We start from the raw sequence: 27,209 nt of genomic DNA on the forward strand, positions 1-27,209 counted from the left end.
GCTGAGCCACAGGGGAAGCCAAAGATGAATGCTTGACCAGAAGAAGAAAAGGATGATACAAAGGAAGATAGGTTTTGATTTGTTTGTATTTTGGGATAATTGTTTAAGGTTTTACCAACTCTAGATGTGGTGATGTAGAGTGAGAATCAAAACATCAGGCCCATTCACACTCCTGACACTAACATCTTTGAGGTTAGAATAAACAGCCTCCACTGAAGCAGGCTTTGAGGGAAATAATTCCCCCAGGGACTTATCTCGTTCAAGTGTAGTGTGATAGAAAAGGTTTCTCCTGATGAGCAGTAAGGGCAAGTGGGTCTAGAGATTCTACCTTTTGAGTACATACTCTGGAAGCACAGGTTGGAATATATCAGATTTTTAAGGCAGAAGCCTGGAAAACAAACTGCAAATAACCCCTCCCACCAAGCATTTGCCCCAGTACAGCAACCCAAAGTGGGATTATCAGCTTTTATTATTATTAGCAGCATGCTGCTAAGTCATTTCAGTCGTGTCCGACTCTGTGCGACTCCATAGACGGCAGCCCACCAGGCTCCCCCATCTCTGGGATTCTCCAGGCAAGAACACTGGAGTGGGTTGCCATTTCCTTCTCCAATGCATGAAAGTGAAGAGTGAAAGTGAAGTCACTCAGTCGTGCCCAACTCTTAGCGACCCCATGGACTGCAGCCCACCAGGCTCCTCCGTCCATGGGATTTTCCAGGCAAGAGTACTGGAGTGGGGTGCCATTGCCTTCTCCGACTATTAGCAGCATAATAATTGCTAAAAATTAGTCAGATTAACATAGTAATATTATCTATAGTAGAGAGAAAGTATTTGCTCCAGAATAACAACAAAAATTGGCTGCTCAACTCAGAAGGTAAATCTAGTATCATTGGTTTCCTTTCTGTTTGCCTCTGGTTTCTTTTATTGGTTATAACCTCTTGGGATTAGTTGCTTGTTTTAATTGCACATTATACAAAGGAGTATTTCTCTTTATTTTATGTCAGACATCTTATTTAAACTTTAAAGTATTCAATATTTTATATTGGTTAAATGTTCATCATGTTTTTATTATTTATTTATTTTAAATTTTATCAAACTTTTATTATTTGTACTATGATTGAATGTACAGAAAGATGCATAAAGAATTTTACTGGGTGAGGAGGATGTGTAAGTTGAATTGCTTCAAGAAAAGTTCAGTGAATTAGAAAATCTACTTGAAATGTAACCACAAAAAATTGTGAGGAAGAGAGGCTGGCAATTCACCTGTTGTCTATTAAAAATAAATCATGTCAATGTTTGACTCCAAAATAATGATTATTGGTTTTTGGCATGATAATTGTATTGGTTTTTTTTTTTTGGGGGGGGGGTGTTATTCTTTAGAAGCCCTTATCATTCAGAGACATGTGCTGATTTTTTTGGATAAAATGAAATAACTATCAGTTCAGTTCAGTCGCTCAGTCATGTCTGACTCTTTGCAACCCCATGAACTGCAGCATGCCAGGCCTCCCTGTCCATTACCAACTCCCAGAGTCCACCCAAACCCATGTCCATTGAGTCGGTGATGCCATCCAACCATCTCATCCTCTGTCATCCCCTTCTCCTCCTGCCCTCAATCTTTCCCAGCATCAGGGTCTTTTCCAATGAGTCAGATCTTCACATCAGGTGGCCAAAGTATTGAAATAACTGTACTACTTTTAAATTAATCCGAAGTAAAAATGTGGGTATAGATAAAATAAAATTGACTTCATATTGACAGTAGTTGAGACTGAGTACATAGGAGTTTATTATGCTTTCTATTTTTGTATATATTTGGAAACTTTCCATAGCAAATGTATAATTTAAACAAGCAAACAAAATATAAGTAATAAGACCTCTTCTATGAATCAAGGATGAAGCATGCTGATTCTGACATGGCTTGGACAGAACTTACCTTAGCTTGCTGCTGCTGCTGCTGCTGCTGCAAAGTCGCTTCAGTCGTGTCTGACTCTGTGCGACCCCGTAGACGGCAGCCGACTAGGCTCCTCTGTCCCTGGGATTCTACAGGCAAGAACACTGGAGTGGGTTGCCATTTCCTTCTCCAATGAATGAAAGTGAAAAGTGAAAGTGAAGTCATTCAGTCGTGTCTGACTCTTAGCGACCCCATGGACTGCAGCCCATCAGGCTCCTCCGTCCATGGGATTTTCCAGGCAAGAGTACTGGAGTGAGTTGCCATTGCCTTCTCCGTACCTTAGCTTAGTTCTTCTTTATTTTTCTGTCCAATGCCTTGAAACATAAAATTTGAGCCTCTTATAAATACACATAATTTCTTTTACCTTTTCCTTATTTTTATTATTTATGTTGTAGGAGTCTTTGTTATTGTTGTTGTTGTTAAGGAAACTTCACTATTGAACAAGATTGGGTTATAAAATGAATGTTCTGTGATGTAGCAAAATTTTCCAAGCTCCCTCTGGGAAAGCCGGTCCAACATCTTCTTTCGCGACCCTGAAGTACGCTATTGCGCGCTTATTTTTCGCGATGTGGATAACTGTTCCTCTGTCCTTGTGTTTCAAGTCACCAGAATGGGAACGAAATCTCATCTCCAGGGAGAAGGTTGCAGGGACTCCAACCCATTCTTTCCCAAACATCCACACACCGTTTCTCCTCCTTCCACCCACACAGGAGCGCGAGCACACCTCTACAGCCACGTCCAGATTTGAATGCTGCAGGCTGACAACTGCCCCTGGCAGGCTCTCTGGGGACAGCTAGGCAAGGAGAGAGAGGAAGCAACTAGAGGAAAAGATCTGAGTTTGCTGCCTTTTCTCCTCTCCCGCTCCTGTCCCTCGCATTCGCGTCTCTTGGCCCACCACCAACCGCATCCCCGCTCTTGCTCTATTCTCCATTCCTTCTTGCCCTAGCAGCCCTCTCCCAGCTGCCCCTCCTCACCCCACCTGCTCCTCTCGCCCCCTCCCCTCCCGAGCAGCGGGTAGGAGAGACGCCACAGCTGCCGCGCCAGCAGCAGCCGCCGCCGCGGACGGTCCGGGTCATCATCACCCCGCCCACGCCCGGTCCGGAGGCTGAGGTCGCGCCCCGGCCTGGGGATGAGGGAATCGGCGAGCGTGGCGTGGCTGGCAGAGGGGCGGGAGGAGTGAGGAGGACTCAAAAGCAGCTTCCCCGCGGCGGGCAGGACTCCAGTGCGCCTCTGCGCTGGAGAGGTCTTTGGGTGACTGACTGGACGGCCGCCCCAGAGCCACTTTCTAGCCGGCGATTCGGTGGGGTCCTTTGACTGCTGAGCTGTCGTAGCCTGGGCGGCATCAGCTGGTGAGGGCAGACGCCACCTCCTGAGCAACCAGAACTCAGGAAACCAGAGATCCCGGAGGAAAGAGAACGCAGGAGGAGAAAGGGGGCCCAGGGAGCCCAGCTTCTCAGGGTTCCCTTAGGTGCTGGTGGAAACCTGTCACATGGCAGCAAGTAAGTACCTTTTTCTTGCTGAGCGCCCAGTCCCAGGTTGGTGATCGCTATCGTCTGCTGCCAGCCTGTCCGACCCACCCTGCCTGCCCCACCCCATACACACCCTTAGGGTCCCCAGTAGGAAATTCTGGGCTCAGATTAAGAGAACTGCTTCAACAGCAGCCACGGTCTGTGAATGTTTTCCCTGCGCTGTCTGTTATGTGTGGTCAGTTTTCTCATCTCACCAGGTAAGCTTCTGAAAGTAAGATGCTCTGGTAGTGTAAAATTTCTAAACACCTTATGTGCAATGACTTTTTGGTTCCATGGTACAATAATAGAACAGAAGGAATAAAAGCTTATGCCGGATAAAGTATACTTCTAACAAATCTTATCTCTTATTCTCTTAAGTAACTCAGTGATTTCAAGATTAGTGCTTTTGTGTAAGAATCAGTAGTATAAAATTAGCAGCACAAATGTGATAGGAAACGGCATGCCCAGTTTTCATGGCTGGGCATTTTGGTACTCTTTGGATCAACAGGTTTTTGTTCTCATTTTTCCATTGTTTGGCTCTGTAATATGCATACCTTCTGAAGGTTTTCTTTTGAAAGTAATGTTGATGTGCTCATGGTGACTCTGGTTATCTGTTGCTTCTAATACTTAGGATATCGGTCTAAGAAGGACAAATGATGAATTCATGTGGAATAACACACTAATGGGTTCCTTTCTTTAATGGAAATCATGGAGTCAAGTTTGGATATTGGCCAGGAAAATCTCTTGAAATGGGATGGAGTTTGGGTGGTGCTTTTTGTGAATATCTTTCTTCCTAGCTATCCTGTAGTCTATAGCAAACATAAGGAAGTCGCACCCTGCTATGACCAGCCCTAATTCAAGTTTCTATAACCCAACCTCTATTTTTACAAGTGAAGAAGACAAGACCCATGAGTAATAATTTGATGAGCTTACTTGGCTTAATCACTTTTGAGCTAATCATTGAAGAAAACTTTGAATTTAATATGACAAATAGCTTTGAATTTAATGAAGCAAAACATTAATTTTGTTTCTGTAAAATTGAAGTTATTTAACTTTTGATTAAGCTTTGTGTTTCTTATTTGTAAATGACATAAAAAAAAAACTTACAGATCCTGATAAGGACCAAATGACAAAGATTACATGAAGGGTTATATAAAGGTAGTACCATGTGTAACCGGAGAAGGCAATGGCACCTCACTCCAGTACTCCTGCCTGGAAAATCCCATGGACAGAGGAGCCTGGAAGGCTGCAGTGCATGGGGTCCCTGAGGGTCAGACATTATTGAGCGACTTCACTTTCTTTTTTCAGTTTCATACATTGAAAAAGGACATGGTACCCCACTCCAGTGTTCCTGCCTGGAGAATCCCGGGGACGGGGGAGCCTGGTGGGCTGCCATCTATGGGGTCGCACAGAGTCAGACACGACTGAGTCACTTCACATTCACTTTCATGCATTGGAGAAGGGCATGGCACCCCACTCCAGTGTTCTTGCCTGGAGAATCCCAGGGACGGGGGAGCCTGGAAGGCTGCAGTCCATGGGGTCCCTGAGGGTCAGACATGACTGAGCGACTTCACTTTCTCATTTCACTTTCATGCATTGGAGAAGGACATGGCACCCCATGCCAGTGTTCCTGCCTGGAGAATCCCAGGGACAGGGGAGCCAGTGAGCTGCCGTCTCTGGGGTCGCACAGAGTCAGCCATGACTGAAGCGACTTAGCAGTAGACTTAGCAACCATGTGTAACTACTGCTTATATAAGGAATTGTTCCTCATTTTCATCCACTTCACTGTTTAGCTCTCAATTAAAGTCCAGTTCAATAGAAGTTTTGACAGGCCTCACTAGAATGCACTAGAGGAAGCAAAATTCAAATTCAAGTCATAAACTATTGCCACCAGTATAATTTAAAGTATATTCAACCTGTGAGCCTCCATCCTTATAAAATTGTGTGCCTTGGATAACAATTCATATTTAAACACTTGAATATTCTCAAGATATGCTTTATTACCTTTCTCTTCTTAGTTTTAGATTTTGTTTTAGGTATATGTTCTTACTTCCTTGGAATGAAACCATCAAATATTTGGATATTGCTGAATTTATTTGGTCCACTAATTAACACAAGGCAAGTCAAATTCTAGGCATAAATACACTATTTCTGACTGCTAGGATTTATTAAACTTCTGCACTGAGGGGAGAGGTACTATGAGCTCCTTTTTACCACCAATGTATTCAAAACAATAGGAGAAAAACCTGAGATAGGACATAGGCTCAGGAAAAGGAACCAACAGATTTCAGATGACAGGATACAGTGTTGCCATGTCAGTTACCACTGGAGAGGGGGCCCTGGAGCTAAGCACCTAGAAACTGGGTCCTCTGTTTCCTTGGGAGAGGCTCCGGGAGGATAGTTGACACGTTCCCACTAACTTTGTGCAGGTAGGATGAATACAGGTCTAAAGCACACTGGAAATGGGAACAGCCATATTTTATTCAATGTCTCACTTAGGAAAGAAGTATCCTAATATGCCCTAGTCCTAGATCTCATTATGACAGGATCTGTAACACCACTGAGATATTCAACTCTCAACCATAGACTTTTTCTTTAAAAGCTTATGGTGGAGGCATAAGCCTGAAAGAGACATTCTTTGATTCCTGGGAGCGTGGTTCCATGATTTCAGCTAACTCCTGTCACAACTGGTCCACTGTGAGAGGACATCTACAAACTCTTCCCACCCTGACCATGTGCTAACACCCACCATGTTATGACACTAAATTATATGGACAAACCTCATTTTCCCTAGTCGGTCCCCTTTTCTTCTATTAATATGGGCTAACCAAGGCCATGCAAACAAGGTCTTACCTCTGAAACACTGAAAAAGGGAACCTTTAATGGTGAAGAGAAAATTTTCGAGGTTGTACTCCATGCTGATACAGGGAAATCTCATTTGTCTAGACAACATATCTCTATTGTGTACACCGCATTTCTGATCGGATTGATTCAGTTTGTTGCTGACTGAGGACAGCCAGCTCTGTGGACAGTTTTGATTGTGGTGACAGCCAGTTGCTGGACTGGATCAGCATCAAACAGAAGCTTAATGAACATGTTGAAGCCCCCCCCCAGGAAATTTCTGATTTTAAAGATCAAAGATTACTCTTCCAGGGCACTTGGTTTTAAACTAGGACATAAGAGGATGCTGACTGGGGGGCCATAGTCCCTGGTTGAATATATGGTGCTGAGTGGAATATTCCTTCTCTCCTTCTTTAAATGACACAGACTGGCTTCCCATCCACTAACCTCTCATTCTTTGGGTTTTGGCAGAGACTGCATGGTCTAAGCAGCTGATAAGGCTTTGGCTCTGGTCCATATCTGGTCTCACCCTAGTGTGTTTTATGGCGCTTCTCTAGTTACTTTCCAATTTGAGAAGGAGTTGGTGTCTGTGTATATGGTTCTACATTTGAAAAGCTAGAGTAGTTTCAGGGTCGTATAAGTAGATCCCATAAAAGCAAACCGACTATTTCAGAGTGACCAGGAGCAGAGGTAAACAGCCAATTCTAAGAGGCCTCTAGGCTTTCAGTGACTATGCAAGTTCTGGAATGTTTTTAAAGTTTGTGTTCCACAGATTCAGTAGAGCCTGAAACCATAGGCCAGAGGGTCTCAAGATTGCTAATGAGTCTAGAAGTTACATACATAGCAAGCTCTCCTTTGTATTATTCTCACAGGAGCCATTTCTTCTGATCAAGGGTCTGATTGACTAGGGTCACAAGAATAGCTAGTTCTGGAAAGATTCTGGCTTTTCCCCAGGGTACTTGTTTTGGTGGCCTGGACAGGCACAGCTATAAATTATTATCATATCCATAGAAACAAGGAAACAAGGGACCCTGCTAGTGAACCATGAGGTTGCCATAGAGAAGCTCAAGTGGACCTGCTTAAAACCCAGGCAACTTTCCTTCATGTTCCTGGAACTCTTCTTTGCCTCCACTGCCAGTTCTAACTCTTAACCCTGGTGAGAGTTCATCTTCCATAGACACTTACTCTCCTGCATCCTATCAAAGCATGCATTGACCTTTCCATTGACCTTTCCTTGGGCTTGTTCTTTTCAGTGGATGTGAAGAGAGACTGGGTGCTAAGACTCTCTCATAAGACACTCTTGTCCAGATTTATTCTCTTCAGTATAAATCATAACACTGTGAATGTGTGGTATCTGAATTCCTGAACTGCTCCTCTCTGGAAAGATGACTCTTCCAAAGACCCGATCTCCTGGTTATATTAGTGAACCATCACTAGAATTCGAGTCTATTAGATTCGAGGAGAGTTTGGGTGGCTCAGACAGTAAAGAATCCACCTGCAATGCAGGAGGCCTGAGTTTGATTCCTAGGTGGAATAGATTCCCCTGGAGAAGAGAATGACCCCTCTCCAGTATTCCCCTGGAGAAGGGAATGACTCCACTCCAGTATTCTTGCCAGGTGGGCTAAAGACCATGGGGTTGCAAAGAGTTGGACATGACTGAGCAACTAACCCTTTCACCTTTCACTTCAGTTCTCAAAGAAGAACTTTTAATTTGGGGGAAAGATGGAACAATTCCTCTGGATTTTTGCTGGTACTTACTTATTTCCAAGACTTCTTTCCTAAGTTTTAAATTCAGAAAAGTACACAGAATGAAAAATTCTTAAATAAAATTAAAGCAAAATGGCAATGCATACTTATATTTTTGAGAAAATTACTTATTTACTACTTTCTTCTGCAGAATAACATATTCTAGGAATGTGTTGGCTGAAATTTTCACAGTGAGGGAGTTGAGTCCAGAATTAAGTGGATGTTTTGAAGCCAAATCAGGATGACCAGAGCTGCAGGCAGAATCTAGGTCCAAGTGTAGAAGTCAGATAATCAAAGCTAAACAGGAAGTAAGCAACTGAAGTAAAAAATATGATCCCAAAGCAGAAAAAGAAATAGGCTGAAGTCACGGGGAACAGACAGCTATGAAATTCCAGGCGGATTGGCATTATTCTGGTCAATCTCCTTTATTCCTAAGCCTTCAGTGTGTAAACTTTACATTTCTGGATTTTAATAATGCATGTACATGGTAAATTATGGTCAAGTAGTACTTTCCAGGTGGCACAGTGGTAAGAACCTGCCTGCTAATGCAGGAGATGCAAGAGACACGGGTTCAATCCCTGGGTCAGGAAGATCCCTGGAGTAGGAAATGGCAGCACACTCCAGTATTCTTGCCTGCAGAATCCCATGGGCAGAGGAGAGCTTGGTGGGTTACAGTCCATGAGGTCACAAAGAGTCAGACATGACTGAGTGGCTGAGCAAGCACGCATGAGTATAGAAATACTAACAAGAAAGCAACAGAGCTCTTTGACACCTTTTCAGTCCCTCTCCATAGACATAACAGTTTCTTCCTTTTAGAGGGAAAACATCATGCATGTGCAAGCATATATGCCGCTGTGTATCTAATCCTCATAAAACATTTTATTCAAAGATGTTCTTTGAATGCAATGCAAGCTGTTCTCAACACTGTTTTTCACTAAATAATTTATTTGGTGAATCTTTCCATATGAACTTAAACTTCAGCAACATATTCATAGGGCAGTTTAACTGCTGGGTGAAAGAGTTCATTCAGCATTATTTTAGGAAGTATTGTCAAGCAGTCTTTCAGAAGAAAAATGCCCTTGTTTACACTCTCAGCTGAACCGTGAGAGGGCCCATTACTTCTGTATCCTAGCCTGCCAAAGATGGCATCCATTGGGAAGAATCTCAAGTATGTCTCTAGAGTTTTACTGCTAAAATTATTGATTGTTTTAATCTTACCATATCTTTCAAAATACCGTGACTCATCTTTCCTGATGCTTCCTAAAAGACAATTAAAATATTTTTGTATCCTTCATGAGAAAAAAGCAATGCATCTAATATCATTTGAGTTCTAATCCCTGGGGAAGAAAAAACAATTGAGAACTCTTGGTGAAAGGGCTTTGCATCAGAGAATTTAGCTGTGAGTCATTACAGAAACTGGGAAAGATGAAATATTATCCATAATACATCTATGAAGTGCAATCAGAAGGCTCCAATGAATAGAAATATGATCTAAATTCTTCACTTCACTAAAGCAGGTGTGGTTCCTATATTCTCAACAATACAGAGATTCCAGTTAATCATTACATTAACTCTGTCTCCCTCACTTATACATGCAGTACATTCTAGTCTCCAAATATTTATAGTTTTGTTACTACTATCATTACATTTTTTTGCAATTATCTGAATGTAATTGGTGCAAGAGGCTTGCTGCATTATCCATGTCTAATAGCATAACTGTCTCAAAATAGCATGGAAAACATGTGAGAAGTCTTTTTACCCTTTATTTCCTATTTCCTGTCTGAGTGAAATTGACATTTGCTGTTATCACTTCTCAATGGATCTATGGTGCTAATTTTTGCTTCATTTTTTTTAGTTTGCATTATCTTGCTGTACAGGTCTACACCTTTGTAGGTTACGCTAAATCTTTTGGTAAATGTATTAAGAGAATTTATATATATATATATACATATATATATATATATATAAAATTATCCCTTACAGAGTAAAACATTTCATAATTCTCTTTGACAAAGCTACTCTAGCATCTGTTTCTCATGACTAGGATCAAGTCTATCTTCCCAGAGAGCATATGGGTTGATTACTTAGATGCAGTAGTTTTAATTCCCTCAGGTAGGAAAAATGGAAGTGAAGAGGCTGTGAGTGCTCTGGACAGTCACCTCCCACATGTGCAATATCTGTCTTCCCAGCTTGACTGCATTACTGGTAGGCTGTGCTCTGGGAATCGAACTGAGGGACAGGGAAGCAATGAGTAATAGGATATGGAGGGAGGGAAGAAACACTGACTTCTGGTAGCCCCTTTCTTCCCTGGCCTTCATGATCTCTAAGACAATGCAGCTGCAGTTGCTGATTGAGAATGCTGCTTATCCACACAGCCTCCTCCCTGGGAAATAAGCTGCAGAGGGGCCAAGCACGAGACGACTGGTTGAGTGACTGTGTCATTCATCATCTAACTCAGACGCTTTCCTTTGAAAAGGACAGTGAATGACATAAATAATTAGTTCTCAGCAACAAAAATACACTCAAATTGTCCCTAGAACCCTGTGATTCCTGGTCATGCTACTGAGCTATGAAACTGAGTGGGTCAGAAACAAAAGGAGAGGGTGGAAAGGAAAAGTTAGATTTATTATCTTGGGGGGAACTGGGAGCAACAGGATAAGGTGGATGTTCCAGTTGCATATTTTATTTCAAACTTTAGACCTGTTTTGCACCAGGACATATGTAGTAGAATGACAACATCTGTTAAGGCCAAGGCACCCACAGAATCAGGAAAATTCTAGAGCTGAGGGAGATAAGGGGTCCAGAGAGGTGAAAAGCATGTGATCCTTTGGAGAAGTGATATTCTAAAGCAAGTATTTGCCTCAGAAATTCTGGTATAAGCCTCATGTTTCTCTCATACTTGGGATATCAGAGAACATAAAACAACATGTGATGATGTCTCTGCTTGCTTTATGAGGGTGGTTGGATGAAGCATGGCTATCAGCCAAGGAATCTTTCTGTCTAGCAGGCTGCATCAGGTTCATCCCAAGGGGCCTTAGCCCAAGATACTCTGAAATTGTCTGTCTGGGTTGGGCTGCTGACTCCTACATTTTCAATATTAGCACTAATATCCAGTCAAGAGCTGATATAATTCAAATCAGGTGCAATGAGAAGGTATTCTTTCCCTACAACTCTCAATATTGGGATGTTGCTCCAAGGCGACCATCCTCCCCTTCTCCATCGTCTCAGAGGCCTCAGGATTCATAAACTACAGGTTTGACACTCTCACATCTAGTCAACCACCCAGGGCCACATTATTGAATGTTTTGTGCCCATCTCAAGCAAACCTAGAGCCAGAGTAGGTGCTGGAGGTTTATGGTTGGCCTTAGATGACAACTGGTCCAGAGCTCTTCCATCTGATTTGCAGATTTAGGGCACCATTTGTGGATATCTATGAGCTTAGTTCCACTGGCTTAGTGGAAGCTGAGCAAAAATGAAGGGCCAAAAAAATCCACATGTTCACTTCAGATTGAGAGGATGTTTAAGGAGGTCAACTGATTGTGAATGGTCCCAAGAGCGCCAAGGTATAATTCCAATTCTGTATTTTTAAAACAAATATTGAGATCATATCTTATACCTCAGGGGAACAAGTTGCATCAAGGACATTAGGGCTGAAGACAACTTATAGAATCTAGTTGCATGACAGAGCCCCTTTGAATTCCTTTGGGAAGTGGCAAAGAGTACTTTTTTTTTTTTTTTTAAATTGTTAACCCCCTAATATGGCTACTGGCCAGGAATTTTTGGTTAATGATCTAATAGATCTTTGGGTTCGTGAGAAGTACAATTCTAGGAAGATTCCAGTTCCATTACAATGTGCTCATTTTTTCAGTGTAACAAGGGGTAATTCAGAAATCCCAGAGGCCACTTTCACAAAGCAGTGGAAATTTTGAGAATACCTAGAAAAATTGGGAACATTGAGTGCTTTAGAATATTGAGTTAGACCACTTTCCTAGACTCACTGGTAGGGAACCAAAGCAGTTGTTTTCTTAGAAGATTCAAGTAAGACTATTTAGGGTAGAATTAGCTTAACCTTTTATGTTCCTGGCAATTGGGCTTTCTGTTGCCTTTATCACTGTCAGAATAGTATTTTTTGTTGAGCCTGGAGACCGTCATTGGGATCCTATATGCAGTGATCTGCATCCCTTCTTGGTATTTCAGCTGCCACTAAGCTTCCTGTTCGTTGTTCTTAGACAATTTGCAATCAGATGCAGATAGACTGTGAACTGATGCTGCCCGTGACTGCCTATTGTGTGTATTGACTGTATCACTCTGAAGTTTAAGGTCCTTGACTGTGCTTCTTTCTTCAAGAGGAGATATATTAATTCTCATTGTTGGAAAATTTGATGAACTCTCTGTAGAATCCAGACCTACTAGTGTTGGAGATGATTTTAATTTGCATCTCTTTTGCTTTGAAATAATAATTTTCAGAGATAGCCAAGATAACTTGATTCTTATTTGTTTACAAGTCTGTCTCCCATTGCCTTTAAATTCAGTAACTATAATTTATTAATATTTACAGCACTGATACCTAGCTCAGTACTTGGCACTTAATAAATACATGTTCCACAAATGACTGATAAATATATGAAAGTCAAAAGCAAACATTATTAAACTTATTGCCCTATATGGTTAAACTTACTGCCCTACATGACATGTCAAACTGCAATAACAATCTTTAAAGGAAAATTAGAGCTCACTTTTAAAAAACATAGCTGAAACCAAAAAGCTAAAGTATAGAATCATAAACATATATGATTGTAGATATATATTTGAGAGACTTGAGAGATATATTTTTGAAAGTGCTTGCAACCACTTTCTGCAACATGTGCTGTGCTTAGTTGCTCAGTCGTGTCCAACTCTTTGCGACAGCATGGACTGTAGCCAGTCTCCTCCGTCCGTGAAGATTCTCCAGGCAAGAATACTGGAGTGGGTTGCCAAATCTTCCCAATCCAGGGGTCGAACCCAGGTTTCCCACACTGCAGGCAGATTCTTTACCATCTGAGCCACCAGGGAAGTCTTCTGCAAGGTAACATATTCCAATAATGTGTTAACAAAGGGTCTGAGATGGGTTAGGACAAAGAAACTAAGGGAGGATAGAGTTGAGCAATCAGGAAATCTGAAGCCACCAAAAAGCCCAGAACTGGGACCTGAAGTAGGGCAATCCTAAGTTAGGCACACATATTTTTGTTGTTCAGTCTCCCAGTCATGTCCAACTCTTTGCGACACCTTAGACTGTAGCACACCAGGCCTCCGTGTCCCTCACCATCCTCCAAAGTTTGCCCAAGTTCATGTCCATTGCATCGGTGATGCCATCCAGCCATCTCATCCTCTGACATCCTCTTCTCCTTCTGCCCTCAATCTTTCCCAGCATCAAGGATTTTTCCAGTGAATCAGCTGTTCACATCAGATGACCAAAATACTGGAGCTTCAACTTCAGCATCAGTCTTTCCAACAAGTGTTCAGGAATGACTTCCCTTGAGCTTGACCAGTTTGATCTCTTTGTTGTCCAGGGGACTTTCAGGAGTCTTCTCCAGCACCACAGTTCAAAGGCATCAACTCTTTGGCATTCTGCCTTCTTTATGGTCCAGGTCTCACAAGCATACATGACCACTGGGAAAACCATAACCTTGACTGTATGGACAGTTGTTGGCAGAGTAATATCTCTGCCTTTCAACACGCTGTCTAAGTTTCTCATTGCATTCCTTCCAAGAAGCAGTTGTCTTCTGATTTCATGGCTCCAGTCACCATCCGCACTGATTTTAGAGCCCAAGAATAGGAAATCTGTTACTATTTCCACCTTTTCCCCTTCTCTTTGCATGAAGTAATGGGGCTGGATGCCTTGATCTTAGTTTCTTTAATATTTAGTTTTAAGCTGGCTCTTTCACTGTCCTTCTTTTACCCCTCATCAAGAGACTCTTTAGTTCCTCTTTACTTTCTGCAATTAGACTGGTATCATCCACATATCTGAGGCTGTTGAGGTTTCTCCCGCCTGCCTATCTTGATTCCAGCTTGTAACTCATCCAGCCCAGCACTTCTCATGATGTGCTCAGCATATAGGTTAAACAAACAGCATGACAGCAGACAGCTCTGTCATACTCCTTTCTCAATCTTGAACCAGTCAGTTGTTCCATACAGGATTCTAACTGCTGCTTCGTAACCTGTATACAGGTTTCTCAGAAGACAGGTAAGATGGTGTGGTATTCCCAGCTCTTAGAGAGCTTTCCACAGTTTCTTATGCTCCACAGTCTTTAGTGTAGTCGTTGAAACAGAGACAGGTGTTTTTCTGAAATTCCCTTGCTTTCTCTATGATCCAGCAAATGTTGGCAACTTGATCTCTGGTTCCTCTGCCTTTTCTAAACCCAGTTTGGACATCTGGAAGTTCTTCGTTTGCATATGCTAAAGCCTAGCATGAAAAATTTTAAGCATGACCTTACCAGCATGGGAGATGAGCGCAGCTGTTGGATAATTGGCACATTCTTTGATACTACCCTTCTTGGGAATTGGGATGAGGGTTGACCTTTTCCAGTCCTGTGACCACTGCTGAGTCTTCCAGATTTGCTGGCATACTGAATGCAACACTTTGATGACATCATCCTTTAGGGTTTTGAATGGCTCTCCTGGAATTCCATCACATCCACTAGCATTATTAATAGCAGTGCTTTCTAAGGCCTACTTGACTTCACACTCCAGAATGTCTGGCTCTGGGTGACTGACCACACCATCTTAGTAATCTGGTTCACTAAGATCTTTTTTGTACAGAGGAAAGACATGTATTCTTTCCATGTCTTCTTGATCTCTTCAACGTCTACTAGGTCTCTGCTGTTTCTGTCCTTATTGTGCCCATCTTTGGGCAAAGTGTTCCTTTGATACTTCTAATTTTCCCAAAGAGATGTCTAGTCTTTCTTCTGTTTTATGCACTGTTCATTGAAGAAGGCCTTCTTGTCTCTCCTTGCTAGTCTTTGGAACTCTGCATTTAATTGTATGTATCTTTCACTTTCTCCCTTGCTGTTCACTTCTCTTCTTTTTTTCCAGCTATTTGTAAAGCCTCCTCTGACAACCACTTTGTCTTCATGCTTTTCTTTTTCTTTGGGATAGTTTTGTTCACTGCCTCCTGTGCAATATTTTGGACCTCAGTCCATAGTTCTTCAGGTGCATTGTTTACTAGATCTAATCCTTTGGATCTATTTATTACATCCACTGCATATTCATAGGGGGTTTGATTTAAGTCATACATGGCTGGCCTAGTAGTTTTCCTGGTTTTCTTTAGCTTAAGCCTGAATTTTGCTATGAGAAGCTGATGATCTGAGCCATAGTCAGCTCCTAGTCTTGTTTTTGCTGACTGTATACAGCTTCTCAATCTTTGGCTACAAAGAATGTAATCAGTTTGATTTTGGTATTGACCATTTTTTGATGTTCATGTGTAAAGTCATCTCTTGTGTTGTTGAAAAAGGGTGTTTGCTATGACCAGTGCATTCTCTTGGAAGAATTCAGTTAGCCTTTGCACTGCTTCATTTAGCCATTCCCTCCTCCAGGGAATCACATTTAGTCAGAATTCTCTGCTATGACCTGTCCATTTTGGGTGGCCCTACACAGCATGGCTTGCTTATAGCTTCACTGAGTTATGCAAGCCCCTTCACCATGACAAGGCAGTGATCTCTGAAGGAGCTGGCACACACAATGAGGAGAGTTAACCAAAACTGACTAAACTCTGGGCAGAATACAACTGTAGAGAGTGTAAATACAAGAGCCAAAAATCAAATCATTTAAGTCGGGAAAGGGTGAAACAATCTCAGGGGCAAGAAAAGTTGGATTAAAGAAAATGTTAGCTATACTGGAGTAAAGATATTCCAACACAGGAAAAATCCAAGAATATGAATTAGTTATGCAGCAAGTGGAGTGAAGGCTGAACCACTTTTGGCAGCTAGAGCTTATATATACACGGGAATACAGTAGCTATTTTCATCAGATGTTTGATCTGCCCTAATAGCTGCCTTTCAGTCAGTCCTCACATGTAGAAATATTTCTATTGTCCTCATATGTAGAAATATTTCTAGCTGTGCCACTTTAAATCATCAGGTAATAAATGTGGCATGTTTTGAATTATACTTGTGACAGTCCAAACTTGAGTTGACTTTGATACAGTTCTTGCCAAAATCTTACTTTAGCAATTCAGTTTTTTAGAAAAGCAGTCTAATGGACAGATTAACTATTAATCTTTCTGTATTTTTCAGGCATTTGTACTATATTAAGATCATTCACCAGAAAACACGGTGCCTGGATCATACTTCATAAATTCCCCATAGAAATGCTTTTACTGAATTATGACTTAATGATTAATAATTTACAGTCTGCACTCAGCTGTCTAAAAGTTATATGCAAGCCAGTTTCATTTGATTAAGTGCCTGCATTTCTTTGTCGTGCTATAGGAGCCAGTGTCCACTATCTATTTATTCATCTAGTCAACAACCATGTAGTCTCATTCAACGTCAAAATTATGACTAAAGAAGTCCTTTGGTGTAACTGACAGGGTAGGGAGAGAGAATTAACAGTGCTGGTCAGTACTGTGGAGCAGGCTTACGCATATAGTCTGGTTTCACATTGATAACCCTGTGAGATACATGAGGGGCTCCGAAATTTACCATTAAAGTCTCATAGCTAGTAGGTGGCAGACTGAAGAATCAAAGATTGTTGTGCTGTGAAGGGATAACAGGAAGAAAAAGATTATATTTGGACTATACATACAGAATCTGTGTGTGTGTGTTAGTCCCTCAGTCATGTCGGACTCTTTTTCAGGCCCATGGACTATAGCCCGCCAGGCTCCTCTGTCCATGGGATTTCCCAGGCAAGAATACTGGAGTGGGTAGCCTTTCCCTTCTCAAGAGGATCTTCCCCACCCAGGGATCAAACCTGGGTCTCCTGCATTGGAGTCAGATTCTTCACTATCTGAGGAACCAGGGAAGCCCACACAATAAAAGTACTGACTGACAGATTAAAGTTTGAGGTTTCTATGGATGGTGTCCAAAAATATTTTCATTAATGGTAGCATCTTTGCGATAAGTTTATGACATCCCTTTGTATCTACTTTTAAGGACAATAGTTTTTATACACATAAACAATAATATTTCTTAGCAGTTAGAATGTATCCTTAAAAATATAAAAGAAACATTTTTACTTAATATGAAATGATATTTGTAAAATGCTTTTGATTTCGTTCATTCAGTGCTGCATAGGTTTAGTTTATCTAATATATAGCCCAAACTTTTAGGTCATATGATACTCTGTGAAAATTCTATTCAAAGATTCTAGGATTACAAAGTTCTAAGACTATAAGGTTGCAGTCAATGAATAACTCATCTATACATGGAATGATTTTAATTTTATCAACATTCTGATCCCATTTGAAGACCTTCCAGTTCACATGCATGCCTTTTGGGTGTGGTCATGGAATACAGCAGAAGAGAGAGTAATTGCCGCCTCCATTTTCCTTCAGTATAGATAAAGGTTATATTAACTTTCTTGGTAGACAAAATCAGCATTGATTTATATTGCAATTACTATTAAGTAAATCCCTTTGGCACTTTCCTCTGCTACAAAAATATACTGACTGCATTTGTGCAGACAGGTTGTTTTGGTTCAAATGTCAAAACCTGATGCGTATTACTGCTATACTATTATTCTATTAAATTTGACCAATCATTCTCAGATATAAAATTATATCACAGTTAAAGATTTTTATTTACTTTGAACCTATTATGTGCCAACCACTGTATTAGGCATTTCATTCACATTATTTGATTTTATCCTTACTTAACCTGAATAGGATCCCAATTTTATGACTGACAGTTTCAAGAATATAAGTAATTTAACTGAGACCTCTAAGAACAGAACAGAATTAGTAACATAATTTAGGATTTCAATGTAGGTCTAATTCCCTAAGTTTGTGATTTTGTTTATACTAGCCTATAACCATGAGCCATTAAGGAATAATTTAAGGAACTCCATGTAAGGAGTCCAATTTTGAAAGCTTATTAAATTTTTTAAAGGAAGATTCTATGTGTAAGAGAAAATGTCAGTTCTTTGTAGTGTGTCTTCAGAAATTGTACTTATTCAAAGCATTTTGACTCCCCTCAACAAAATGTAATATGTGAGGTATCACTACGTTATTGTTGTTCATTCATTCATGCTTGCCTGGCTCTGCCACCCAATGAATGACAGCATGCCAGGCTTCCCTGTCCTTCACTATCTCCCAGAGTTTGCTCAGACTCATGTCCTTTGAGTTAATGATGCCATCCAACCATCTTACCCCACTCTGTCACCCTCTTCTCCTCCTGCCCTCAATCTTTCTCAGCATCAGTCTTTTCCAATGAGTTGGCTCTTTGCATCAAGTGGCCAAAGTATTGAAGCTTCAGCTTCAACATCAGTCCTCCCAGTGAATATTCAGAGTTGGTTTCCATTAGGATTAACTGGTTTGGTCTCCTTGCTCTTCAACGGACTCTCACGAGTCTTCTTCAACACCACAGTTTGAAAGCATCAGTTCTTTGACACTCAGCCTTCTTTATGGTCCAACTCTCACATTCATACATGACTACTGGAAAAACCATAGCTTTGACGAGATGGACCTTTTTTTGGCAAGGTGATGTCTCTGCTTTTTAATACACTGTCTAGGTTTATCATGCCTGGAAAATCCCATGGACGGAGGAGCCTAGTAGGCTGCAGTCCATGAGGTTGCTGAAGAGTCGGACACAGCTGAGCGACTTCACTTTCATGCATTGGAGAAGGAAATGACAACCCACTCCAGTGTTCTTGCCTGGAGAATCCCAGGGACGGGGGAGCCTGGTGGGCTGCTGTCTATGGGGTCACACAGAGTCAGACACAACTGAAGTGACTTACCAGTAGCAGCTAGGTTTATCATGGCTTTTCTTCCAAGGAGCAAATGTCTTTTAATTTCAAGGCTACAGTCACCATCTGCAGTGATTTTAGAGCCCAAGAAAATAAAGTCTGTCACTATTTCCATTTTTTCCTGTCTATTTGCCATGAAGTGATGGGACCAGACGCCATGATCTTTGATTTTTGAATGTTGAGTTTATTTTTTTATTTTAAAATTTTATTTTTACTTTATTTTGCTTTACAATACTGTATTGGTTTTGCCATACATTCACATGAATCAGCCACGGGTGTACATGAGTTCCCAATCCTGAACCCCCCTCCCACCTCCCACCCCATATCATCTCTCTGGATCACCCCCGTGCACCAGCCCCAAGCATCCTGTATCCTGTATCGAACATAGACTGGCGATTCATTTCTTACATGATAGTATACATGTTTCAATGCCATTCTCCCAAATCATCCCACCCTCTCCCTCTCCCTCAGTGTCCAAAAGTCCATTCTATACATCTGTGTCTCTTTTGCTGTCTCGATAGTGGGTTATCATTACCATCTTTCTAAATTCCATATATATGTGTTAGTATACTGTATTGGTGTTTTTCTTTCTGGCTTACTTCACTCTGTATAATAGGCTCCACTTTCATCCATTCCATTAGAACTGATTCAAATGTATTCTTTTTAATAGCTGAGTAATACTCCATTGTGTATATGTACCACAGCTTTCTTATCCATCATCTGCTGATGGACATCTAGGTTGTTTCCATGTCCTGGCTATTATAAACAGTGCTGCAATGAACACTGGGGTACCTGTGTTTCTTTCAATTCTGGTTTCCTCAGTGTGTATACCCAGCAGTGGAATTGCTGGGTCATAAGGCAGTTCTATTTCCAGTTTTTTAAGGAATCTCCACACTGTTCTCCATAATGGCTGTACTAGTTTGCATTCCCACCAACAGTGTAAGAGGGTTCCCTTTTCTCCTCACCCTCTCCAGCATTTATTGCTTGTAGACTTTTGGATTGCAGCCATTCCGACTGGTGTGACATGGTACCTCATGTGGTTCTGAGCCAGCATTTTCACTCTCCTCTTTCCATGTCTGGTTCTAACTGCTGCTGCTTGACCTGCATACATGTTTCTCAGAAGGCAGGTAAGGTGGTCTGGTATTCCCATCTCTTTAAGAATTTTCTAGTTTGTTGCAATTCACACAGTGAAAGGCTTTGGTATAATCAGTGAAGCAGAAGTAGATGTTTTTCTGGAATTCCCTTAGTTTTTCTATGATCTAGTGCATGTTAGCAATTTGATCTCTTGTTCCTCTGCCTTTTCTAAATCTAGCTTGTACATCTGGAAGTTCTTGGTTCATGTACTGTTCAAGACTAGCTTGAAGGATTTTGAGCATTGTGTTTGTATGTGCATATGGTGTGTATAAAAAATTGGTAATGATAACCCTCTATGCGAGACAGCAAAAAAGACACAGACGTATAGAATGGACTTTTAGACTCTGTGGGAGAGGGAGAGGGTGGGATGATTTGGGAGAATGGCATTGAAACATGTATACTATCAGGTAAGAAACGAATCTCCAGTCTATGTTCGATACAGGATACAGGATGCTTGAGGCTGGTGCACGGGGATGATCCAAAGAGATGGTATGGGGTGGAAGGTGGGAGGGGGGGTTCAGGATTGGGAACTCATGTACACCCGTGGCTGATTCATGTCAATGTATGGCGAAACCAATACAGTATTGTAAAGCAAAATAAAGTAAAAATAAAAATTAAAAAAATTATTAATGGTCCTTTAATAAGTATTTTGTGTATGATTGAAGCAAGTTATTTGAAAAATAGGTAAATTTTTTGATGTGTAATTGTTAGTTTTCACTAATTTTACAAAGAGGGTTCCAAGTTGATATATGTTTATATTTCTATTCCATATTTCTCTCTTTAAAATTGCTTAACCCCCTCATCCTTGCAATATTCTTTGAGAGTCTTGGGCATAAGCAGACATTGTTATTATGAAAATGTCCCTCTATGTGGTCACAAATGACTGAACCAAGGGAAAATAAATCCATTGGATAGGCTGAGTATCTTTTTTTATTTACATTTTTGGAAATAGAATTTATAGGTGGGAGCTTAAATTGAAAAGTCAAATAAAGTTGAAGCAGGGGTGGCATTTTGTTCTATATACAGTCTTAGAAGTGAGCATAGAAAGTCATTCTTTAGATCCCTAATGCAATAGGAATTAAAAGAAAAGCCAAGAAAACTGTGATGTCATGAAAGGTATAAGGAGTTGTCCCAGTGATTATTTTCCATTTTTATATTTCAGGATTAAGAAATGGACTATGTGCCCTCTCCTTGGATGTCTGGAGATTATCGTTTGTATAGTTAAAATGTCTCTTACAAACCACTTTTTTAAAGCTAGTACTAGTTTGATTCTCACAATGATTTATACTCCATTGTTGTTAACCAAGTTTTTTTTTTTCTTACTTTCCACTAATAGCAAGTAATGGACTCAACTATTAAAAAACTCAATTTTACACAACAGAGGAAAACTCTGGATTAGTATATCTGTGTGTATGTGATTTCTGTCTTATGACATACCATATCAATAGGATAAATGTACCTAAGGTTGGCACTATAAGAGACAAAATATATATACAGAAAATGCTGCAATATCAAGTACAAAATTTCTGATCATTGCTTGCAATAGTAGAATTTCAATAGTCGGTTAGTTGTCACTGAGAAGAGTCACTTGAAGAGTTGGTTTTGACACAAATTGGGCTGGAAAAAATCAGCAAAAGAACATATTTCTATGTAAAAGGAAATAATAAGTTTCATAAATGGAGAATTGATACATGAAATTATATTTAATGAAGACTAATTCAAGTAGCCTGTAGAATAACTTGAAATAGATAAAGACTAGAATTGAGAAAAACCTGTAAAGACTACTAGAGCAATGATGCTGGGAGCCAGCGTGAGGAATCCCACCCGTGACAAGGTCACGCAGCAGAGATCTGATGGGCAAGGCGAGTTAGATCTCAGGGTGCCCCCCTGATATTTCCTGAGCATGTACCCCAAAAACCGAAAATCTGCTGGCCTTTGTGCTCTGCTTTTCTACTCTTCTGACACTCTCTGGAAAAAGTCAACTCAGGGCTTTAGTCTTCTGCATTTGAAAGGGATGTTTCAGTTAAACCCCCTCTGATAGCTCTCTAGCTTGCCTAACAGGTTCCCCGGACCTCTTACAGCTTATGAATTGGTTACAGCCCCCAACCTCAAGAGGCACAAAGCTTAAAAGCATCTTAAAGATACAGAGCCTTTTCTAAAGAGCTAAAAATCATATTGGTGACGGGTTTTCACTGTTGACTCAATGACTGCTGCCAGGCCTCCATATTCTTTATCTTTTAGGCACCTGGGAGGATGTTAATCAATGTAAATGGGATATGGAAAAAGATATATAGTAGTTTTGATGTTAGCAACACTAGACTTTTGAGTTAATTACTTTTCTTTTGTTATAAATCACTGTACTCCTTTGACTTGTTATAAATTGCGGTATCTTTGCTATGTAAGAATGTAACTTTATTTAGTGTTTTTTGAGAGTGACACCAGACTTTGAGAAGATCAACACAAATAAGTCTTCTGATCAGAAGACTTTCTTATCAGAAAAAAAGGCTGTAAAATGTTAATTGTCCTTTTGGCCGGAAGATGATGTAAATCACCTAAGACTTGTGAATACAACTAGGTATGCAGAGAGAAAAGCCTGGTTTTGATAAGAGTCTGGGCTGCTAACGCTGCATAATTTTGTATTACCCATTGATTTCTATGTACAATCAAAAAGGTATAAAAGGCCTTTCTGGACAATAGGGGATAGGCCAGTCACTGGACTGGTTTCCCCCGTGTCTCCTCTTTACTCTAATTTCTGGCTGAATTCCCATCTGGGGCGTGGAGGTTCGCCATGTATACTTACTTGCCCCGACTTCTAAGATCCACGCGAGAGGGAACCCAAGGTGGGGCACCCGCCGCTATTGAAGAGGACGCCAGTGGCCTAACGTAGATGGTGCAAGCTCCTTGTCTGGAACTTTATTGGCTTTCCACGTAAACCAGGTTATTCAGCCTCTTTTCTCCACTTAATTTTCCTGCTACACTATTTCTTCTTAATCTAATCTTATATTTATAAATAAGTAAGTTTTTTCCTCGCCAACGCCATCCCCGCTTCAAATTCCCTGGATCCACCGGGGCTGGACCCCGGCACAATCCAGAGATAGAATTACAAAGATGGCTACCTCAATGTAGGTGTATGAACAATGAATAATATTTAAATAGCTGATGGAAAACTATTGTAAGAAAATTATTTTTTTCTAAGGAGTTAGTGACAAAGAAAAACATGAGTAATTTTCAAAGTAATGAGTTTATGTGTAATTTTACAATGACTGTTAGGTTAAAGAGTGGCTTAGTCTTGGGAAAAAACAACAAATTTTGGTTTTACTTGTTAAATTGCTGTCATTAGTGGATTGACACACAGATGACTGAGGGAAGGGAGTGCTTTGGGAAATGTACTTGGTGAATACCTATTTACAGTAGTTAAAAGTCTGTGTTTGCCTATGTATTTACCGAAAAGATGAGGTAAAAGGGGGAAAAGCAAAACTTTAAAGGACATCAAAGTTGAAATTTTGGGGGAAAAACTAAGTCAAAGGAAGTGATCAGAGCTGTAGGAAGAGCTATGGAAGAGTGTGTCACAGAGCCAGTGAAAATTGAGTTTAGAGGAGGAAAGTCTAGTCAGTGACTAAATACAGCTGAGGGTGAAATGACTGGGTTTGGTCTTCCAACAATCTGTAGCCACTTTAGAACTTTTTCATTACAGGGGAGAAACTGAAAGGCAGATTTCAGCAGAAGAAAGAGGATTCAATGGATGAGTAAATGAAATGGAATGAGTTATTGATGAAATTACAAATTAAGTCTAATATTAAGGGAAACAAAACCAAGTTTAACTCAGTCATGTCCTACTCTCTGCAACCCGGTGGACTGTAGCCCACCACACTCCTCTGTCCATGGGATTTTCCAGGCAAGAGTACTGAAATAGGTTTCCATTTCCTTCTCCAGAGGATCTTCCCGACCCAGAGATCGAACTTGGGTCTCCTGCATTGTAAGCAGGACACTTTACTGTCTGAGCCTCCAGGGAAGTCCTAATATTAAAGGAAACAAAACCAAGCTTAATAACTCAGGTTTCTCTTAAATGCAGGACTTTTCATTGAGTTCATTTTTTGCCATTCTCTTTCATTCATACCCTAGCCTTTTGTACTTTAATTTTTTTTCTATATTATATCCAGATCTTATATAGAAATGAAGAAAATACTTTTCTTGTAGGGGCAAAATTGAAAATGGCTTCCCCAGAACCTAAGAGCCTGGTCCCTTTCACCAGAGAGTCTCTTGAAGTTATGGAACAGCATAGTGCTAAAAAGCCCAGTGAGGAAGACAAAGAAGATTTAAAGCCAAACTGTGACTTGGAAGTTGGAAAAGAGCTTCCATTTGTTTATGGAAATCTTCCTCAAGCAATGGTGTCAGAGCCATTGGAAGATGTGGACCCATACTACACTAATAAAAGGGTAAGGATTAATTAAGTTTACCGTGACTATATTTTTATTCATTTTCCAGACATGCAAAAAACTGTAATTGAGAAAGAATGAGAAAAGACAGAAGAATAAGTGAAGAGGTAATTTTAAGTTACAGAAAACTAGACAAGAAATTTCACACATATTTGAGATTTTTGTCAAAACTGATTATTTGCCTGGTAGATTAGTTTGTTTGGGATAACTGTACTTTGTATGTAATAAGCTATACTGGCATACCTTAATGTTTCATTTTATGGGAGCGTGATGGTTGGCTACTTAAGGGTATTGATTTTAAAATAACTATAATATAAAATTTCAATTATATGTACACCAGTTTCAGCTGTTCAACTTGATGTGCTTACTCAGTAGTTAGGGAAGTAAAACCAAGCTATATTTCATTCATAAATTTTATTCACTCATACAGTCACATCCTATCTTATTCCCAGAATGATCTGAGAAAATTACTAAATATTTGACAATTCAGCAAGAAGCACAAAATGATAAAAATAAAAACAATTATGCTTAGAAAAGACAGATCTTTGTGGACTGACAAAGCTGGAATAATCTTGAATTACATCTTCAGAAACACTTCAGTTTTTATAAGGCAAAAGTCTTCTATGAACAGGCAAGAGCAGAGATTAATTCTGAAATAAGGAAGGGATGGGCAGATGATAGAACTGGAACCCTGTAGTTGTTGTAAATTGTGGGAAATAAGATGAGATAATGGAGACAACAACGTGGCTTTAATGTGATGGCCAAAGTACTGATATGATCAATGCAGTGTTTAAATAAGATTAATCTAGAGACCTCTACATTACTATTTCATGGTAGTGATAGAATCAGAAAGATGAAATAGGAGAGAGACTAATCCAGGCCTGAAGTCCAGAAGTCTGGATTCTAAGAGTGCCTTGGAGACAGAGGTAACACACTTGAGAAGAAACAGCAGGATTTGAAGACTGTTTAATAATGCAAAGGTTCTGAGCTTGAAAGCTTCTGACAAAAATGAAGTAATTATTTAAAAAGGTCAAACTTGGGGAAGGTAAGAATTAACCCCATTTTGGACAAATGTAATTTGATATTCTTTGATATTGTAGTGAATTCAATACTTTTACCAAATGAGTGAAAAGAAAATGAATCAGTCCCAGATGGCACAAGGGGTGAAGACCCCACCTGTCAATGCAGGAGATGTAAGAGATGCGAGTTCAATCCCTGGATAAGGAGGATCCCCGGGAGGAAGGCATGGCAACCTTCCACTCCAGTATTCTTGCCTGGAGAATCCCAAGACAGAGGAGCCTGGCGGGTTACAGTCCATAAAGTTGCAGAGTCAGACATAACTGAAGGGACTTAGCATGCATGCTGGATGGAAGGCAAAGAGATCATTCTGTTAATCACAACTCTTTCAAATACTTTGCATGGTGGAAGCATGTTGACATTTTACAGTATAAATGTATATATTAAAAAGATTCCAATATCCTTATATGCCTTTTATGCTATACATTATATAATGTTATTATATTGTAGTCTATATAATGTTTGCAATGTGTAGTATGAGGGCTTCCCTGATAGTGCGTGGATTCAGTCATTGGGTCAGGAAGATCCCTTGAAGAAGGAAATAGCAACCAACTCCAGTAGTCTAGCCTGGGAAATTCCATGGACAAAGGAGCCAGGCAGGGCTACAGTCCATGGGGTTGCAAAAGAGTCAGATGGGATTTAGGACTAAACAACAACAACAGCAATGTATAATATGGTTATACATACAGCACATGAATGAATTTTCCAAATGGATATGTATGTATAACAAAAGTGCATATATGTGTGTGTATATAATTCTGTGTGTTTATATATATGCATACATACATATATTATGTGTATCTGTATTTTACACACATATGTCTTCACATATACACACACACACACACATATACATATATATAAGTGCTTTTTAAGATGTTTCTGATTTTCCTTTTTTGGGGGGGTTAATAGTTCAATATACCAACAGATTAGTTTTACATGATATAAGTTTTTGTGTTAAATATATTTATGTCAATGATAACATACAAGCATGGTTATATACCATAGAAAATTACTGATGACTAAGATACTGTTTGCATGCATTGGGTGGGTCACTTTTACTACTGCAGTCTCATACCTTATTTGCTTCAAAATAAAATTAACTTATTTTACATTGATTGAATTTTAGCATGCTAAAGTGGATACTCTTGAGCCATCAAGCTATAGATTTCTTTCTATTACATCAATTCTGCAGGAAAACTTAAGGATTGGTGTGTGGCAAATTATTTTCTTAGGTAGAACACTGGCAAAAAATTCGTGGTAGATAAGCCTAAATATGAATAAAACTAGTCTAAAAACCTTTCCATTTGACTTAATCTGTAAATGGATATCAAAATTTAAGTATAAATGTTAGACTTCATGACTGAAATGGTCATTGGAAAATGTTGCATAATTGATAAAATCATAAATCTCAGGTCTAATTTCACTTGATTTTCATTTTTTCTTCTTATAGACTTTCATAGTATTAAATAAAAAGAGAACAATATTCAGATTCAGTGCTACCTGGTGTACATTGTCTCCTTTCAATTCAATTAGAAGAGCAACCATTAAGATTTTGGTACATCCATATCCTTTTCTGTTGGT

General features: G+C 40.0%; 1 protein-coding gene across 1 annotated transcript in view; it reads left to right on the plus strand.

Moving 5' to 3' along the window:
• The first annotated feature begins 3,156 nt into the window (after window positions 1–3,156).
• The window catches only part of SCN7A (sodium voltage-gated channel alpha subunit 7), an 82,238-nt gene continuing 58,185 nt past the window's right edge, over window positions 3,157–27,209 (plus strand). Inside the window, exons 1-3 of the mRNA XM_012135066.5 lie at window positions 3,157–3,444; window positions 24,310–24,548; window positions 27,079–27,191. Coding sequence (XP_011990456.3) covers window positions 3,435–3,444; window positions 24,310–24,548; window positions 27,079–27,191 — 362 coding nt within the window. The 5' untranslated portion in view covers window positions 3,157–3,434. The remainder of the gene's footprint in view (window positions 3,445–24,309; window positions 24,549–27,078; window positions 27,192–27,209) is intronic.

Source organism: Ovis aries, chromosome 2 (assembly GCF_016772045.2).
Source record: "Ovis aries strain OAR_USU_Benz2616 breed Rambouillet chromosome 2, ARS-UI_Ramb_v3.0, whole genome shotgun sequence".
NCBI lineage: Eukaryota > Metazoa > Chordata > Mammalia > Artiodactyla > Bovidae > Ovis > Ovis aries.